The 4660-nt window shown below is 33.6% G+C and overlaps 1 protein-coding gene across 1 annotated transcript in view; it reads left to right on the forward strand.

The window, feature by feature from the left end:
• Positions 1-818: 818 nt before the first annotated feature.
• The window catches only part of LOC117100784 (amiloride-sensitive sodium channel subunit gamma-like), a 10107-nt gene continuing 6265 nt past the window's right edge, over positions 819-4660 (forward strand). The window contains exons 1-3 of the mRNA XM_033240601.1: positions 819-1739; positions 2227-2347; positions 2798-3759. Of these exons, the coding sequence (XP_033096492.1) occupies positions 2835-3759 (925 nt within the window). The 5' untranslated portion in view covers positions 819-1739; positions 2227-2347; positions 2798-2834. The remainder of the gene's footprint in view (positions 1740-2226; positions 2348-2797; positions 3760-4660) is intronic.

The raw sequence follows: 4660 nt of genomic DNA on the forward strand, positions 1-4660 counted from the left end.
GTGCAACCATACGCTACGGGTGAAAAATAGGCCTATGTGTAGAATGCATGTAGGCTGCGCTGGAATGCGACGTTGAAAGTTTAAACTTTGAATACCCAATCAAATGCTGCCACCTTCGTCGAGTCAGCTTCTATAGCAAAATTCTCACACTTAGACCCACAGACATTATGAATGGTAGCATGTATTTCATTTTTTTTCTCTCTGGCTAATTGTCCACGTTTGCTCCAATCTGCTAAACAAGAAATGATAAATTTATTTATATTTACTTCATCATTCATAATTCAACGTAAACTGAAAAAAGAATGTAACATAATTCCAAATATTTATATTAACTAGTATAAATAATATATCATATTGAAAATATATATAAAAAATTGTTCGATTATTTATGGCAAAACAACTAAAGCTAATAATTAACGACAAATAATAATACAAACAATTATGAAATTACAGTACTAATGCCATCCCAAAACAAGCATCAACAGCCACACAAAAATGACTTTATAATTATCCATTTCTCCACATTATAAGCTTTATCATTTACCAGAATAAAATAAAATAAAATAAAATTTATTCATCAAAACCGCCAAACAAGTAGGCCTAGACAATAAAACATACCGTACATACTTAAACAATACATTTACTAAACTAATTGAATTAAATAATAAAAACAAACTATATTAAAAGGATAAGTGTCCTGCATGAGTGATATCAACATGAGGCACGAAATCGGCGTTCGACAGAGTTAACACCTTCAACAGCAGAATAATATTCAAATTCTAAACTGGTTTTAGGGATGGCATGCCTCAAATAACATTATATTTCATGTGTTACAACATACTGTACAAATAATTTTTTCTTATTTTTTTTAAATGTACCTAGGACCACAAGCCTGTGGTTCTTAAATCTCACAGACGGCCAGTCATCTACAACCACTGCTGGGACATCGGAGCCTTAAATACTTCACTAAGCCTGTATTTTGAGAAAAAGTGAATTGCTGTCTGAAAGTATTATTGGTTTATGTTTATTTTAATAGTTTACATTTACGTGCCATCAATTTTCTTGCTTATTTTTTATCCAGCTGCTGAGACAGCACGGGCCCTTCTTGCCGCTTTGGGCCGCTTAAATGCAGCGTGACACGCCAAGCTATACAATCGAAAGCGTCGTTCGTAACAGACGAAATGTTTTACTGTATTCGGATTCGTAACTTATTTTGACAATTATTTATTTTTGGCCCAGTATGCTCCAAATATGCTACAAAACCAAAATGGCCAGACAAGAAAGAAGCATCTGAAGAAATTTTAAAACTACCAAAGCTTGAAACTTTGTTGTGTACACTCGCAGAATATAGACACAGATGCATTAGAAATTGAGCCATATTCTTTAGCGCCTTGGTGGCCCATGGCCCGCCGTTTAAAAACGGACCGCGAGTTTAAAATATTTGGACCGCGAGATATCAGGAATGTTTTCATTGTCTCATCTCTTAGGAATAAGTCAATCCGATCAAAAAAGGCTAAGACATCTCATTTTACGAAGTTCCCCAACTGATGATGATACAGAAAAAAGAGCGTTCATTTCAGGTGGCATGCCATTTGCTCTCTCAGATTGTGAAGTTAGTGCTGAAGATGGGAATTTTCTGAAATAAGAGAATATTGATTATGGATGTATGGATTCACATTATACATGCTCCCTTTAATTTAAAATTAATTGGTTCATGTTTAATTCTATTTTCGAGAAGCGTGAATAAATATAATATTTTGATGAGTTTATTTGACATTTAAGCGGCTAGACCCAATATTGTAGGTACGGTAAATAAGTACGTTAACTTATAAATTAAACATCAACCTGGAAAAGGAAATTTGCAGAACACTATAATTACAGTTTTTATTACAATGACAATAATTGTTTGATCGTGCTTTTTAACGCCTGAGTCTGAATAATCACTAAACGAGCAACATGCAGCTGTTTATTTCTCAGTGTATTACATACACTGATCTATTAGGCACATATTACGATTTAAATGTTTTCTTAGTGCATTTTAATTTAAGCAATAACGGGAAGGTTCTCAATATATACAATTGAAAGAGCATGTTACCTCAGTCCAAAACGATCAATATTAAAAGAAGTGTAGTGAGTTAATGTTCATTTTCTCATGAGACCTATGTTACATTTGAGAATGAACTTCTAAAGGAACTCCTCTAGGCCTCGCGGAAGTCTATCTCTTAGTCTTCTTCAGAGCTAACTCATTTGGATTGAATCGAAATGAGTTCCTATGGGTATGGTACTGGAAAAGTTGCAGGTTTGAATCTCGCCAGACACTTTTCTTACAACTGGAACTGGAGCTACGGTTGAGTATTATTATTATTATTATTATTATTGTTATTATATATAGACCTATATATATATATATATATATATATATATATATATATATAAATTAAGATAGCCGTGAACACTTAATTTTTTTTTCAGATTCAGGGCAGCGCTGTTCCATTTTCTTTTCAGTTGGTGGGTTATGGTAGTCTCTTTTTGATCGTGTGACACCCTCCCGCCAATATGATTCTCTTAAGGAATATATTACAAAATTTAAAAGTTCTATATACTGTACAAATTCATCAATTACCACATCCTATTTTATGGTATCGTATATATAACTTTAGAAAAGATTGAAAGTGATGTATTATTAGATTGAATAAATTAAAAACAAAAATTACACAATTCGATATTTGGTGTCGAAGAGAAATACATTGTCCAATTGAACTGAAGTATAATACTATTTTTGATCGTTTCATTTTAGATTCTAATCGACAAGATCAAGCAACACAAATCTGACCATGGAGCAAAGCAAAATGGAAAAATCTGTATCGACAATAGACCCACTAACGTTCCCGCATGAGACGTATCTGTCAAACACTAAAGATGAACCAACAGAAGACGGCTATGTGTCTATATTGAAGGATTTTAGTACTAGCACCTCTGCACACGGAATCCCGCATATTATCACCGCTAAAAATATGTTCATGAAATTATGCTGGTGTATCGTCACTTCCGGTGCATTGGCAGTGCTTCTTCTACAGGAGTACGACCTTTTGAAAGACTACTTTAGTCATCCGTATGCGACCAAGATCGACCTCATCACAAGAACGAATTTAATTTTTCCGGCGGTTACTGTTTGCAATATGAACAAAATGCGTCGCTCGGCTCTGAATGGAACGCGTTTTGAGGGTTTACTGGAGGTAGACGATGGAACTGATGACCAGACACAACAACCTGAAAATACGTTCACTACATTACAACAGTCTTACACACTGGACGGAAATTCAGCAGATATTAATGAAACAACCACATTTGTAGATGATAGTATTGTTCCTACATCTGCAGCTAGTCAGGAAGAATCTGCTGATGATTCCGTAACGGCGGGGTCAGTTCACGAGCGCCGTAAACGGAGAGCAAAGGATACAATAAAGCGTCGGACCCGCGACACGTCATCTTCCTCTTCATCATCTTCCAGCGAGCGATACAATAATTTTGATTGGCTGGATGATTTTGATTTTGATGAAGATGACTTTGTTGACGACGATACCTATGACTGGAATGGGGTTATGGACGAAAATGATTGGGAGGGTTTTTACGACAATTCGAAGTCGGAAGATTTTAGTGACATACTAAACGTGGCCAATCCAACAAAAGAAGAATTACAAAATCACGGCCACCAACCAGAGGAGTTTATACTACAGTGCACTTTTGATAAGAAGCCATGTAACTACACGCAAGTATCGTTTTTCTTTATTCTGATCTGCTGAGCCTAAAACTCTCAATCAGTAGCCACCTACATATCACTACCGCCTAAACAGAACCAATTTGATGTGAACCACTCAATTATATATACATATTGAGGGGTTTGGAATACTGCCACTAATGAAGGTGTCACGGCTAACTGTAAATTCAAATCTAGATCTAAATTCATATTCTAGTAGTAGTTAGTAGAAAAGCTTTATTTATTCACGAAAACGTAACTCAACAATGTACATGCTGTTTTCATCATGGCCGTGATAAAAGAGAAAATAAAATATAAATCAAATTTACAAAAGATACAATACAAAGGAGAACTTACAACAGTTTAACAAAATATATAATATATTTTGTATATATTTAAAACAATATTTAGGATGACAAAATAAATAAATACTGTAAATATATATATATATATATATACATATTATGCTTTCATGCATCTTCTTGATGTTTTTTCGTAATAACGTAATTCCGACAAGGAGAGTATTATATACATACAGTACTAATATTATTATTAATATTATTATTATTATTATTATTATTATTATTATTGATATTATTATTATGTTAATATTATAACAGTAAGTTTTAATTTTGAAGAGATGTTGCGGTTAAAACATAAACCATCATCAGTTCAACACAAAAGAAAGAAATAAACAAAAAACACTGCTCTCAACATATTTAATTAGAAAAGTTCATGCATAAGCATGATGCAGTCTTTGTATTGTTATGGTGTGATTATTGTGTGGTCGATAGTCAGATATTTCAATTAGATGGACAGCGTTGTTTAGGTCTGGATTGGACTTAAACTTTCTACAAAACAGTAAAAAGTTTACCCTGCTTATTATATATATATATATACATA

Source organism: Anneissia japonica, unplaced genomic scaffold (genome assembly GCF_011630105.1).
Source record: "Anneissia japonica isolate Jap-2015-1 unplaced genomic scaffold, ASM1163010v1 scaffold670_len1213532_cov191, whole genome shotgun sequence".
In the NCBI taxonomy this organism is placed as follows: Eukaryota; Metazoa; Echinodermata; class Crinoidea; order Comatulida; family Comatulidae; genus Anneissia; species Anneissia japonica.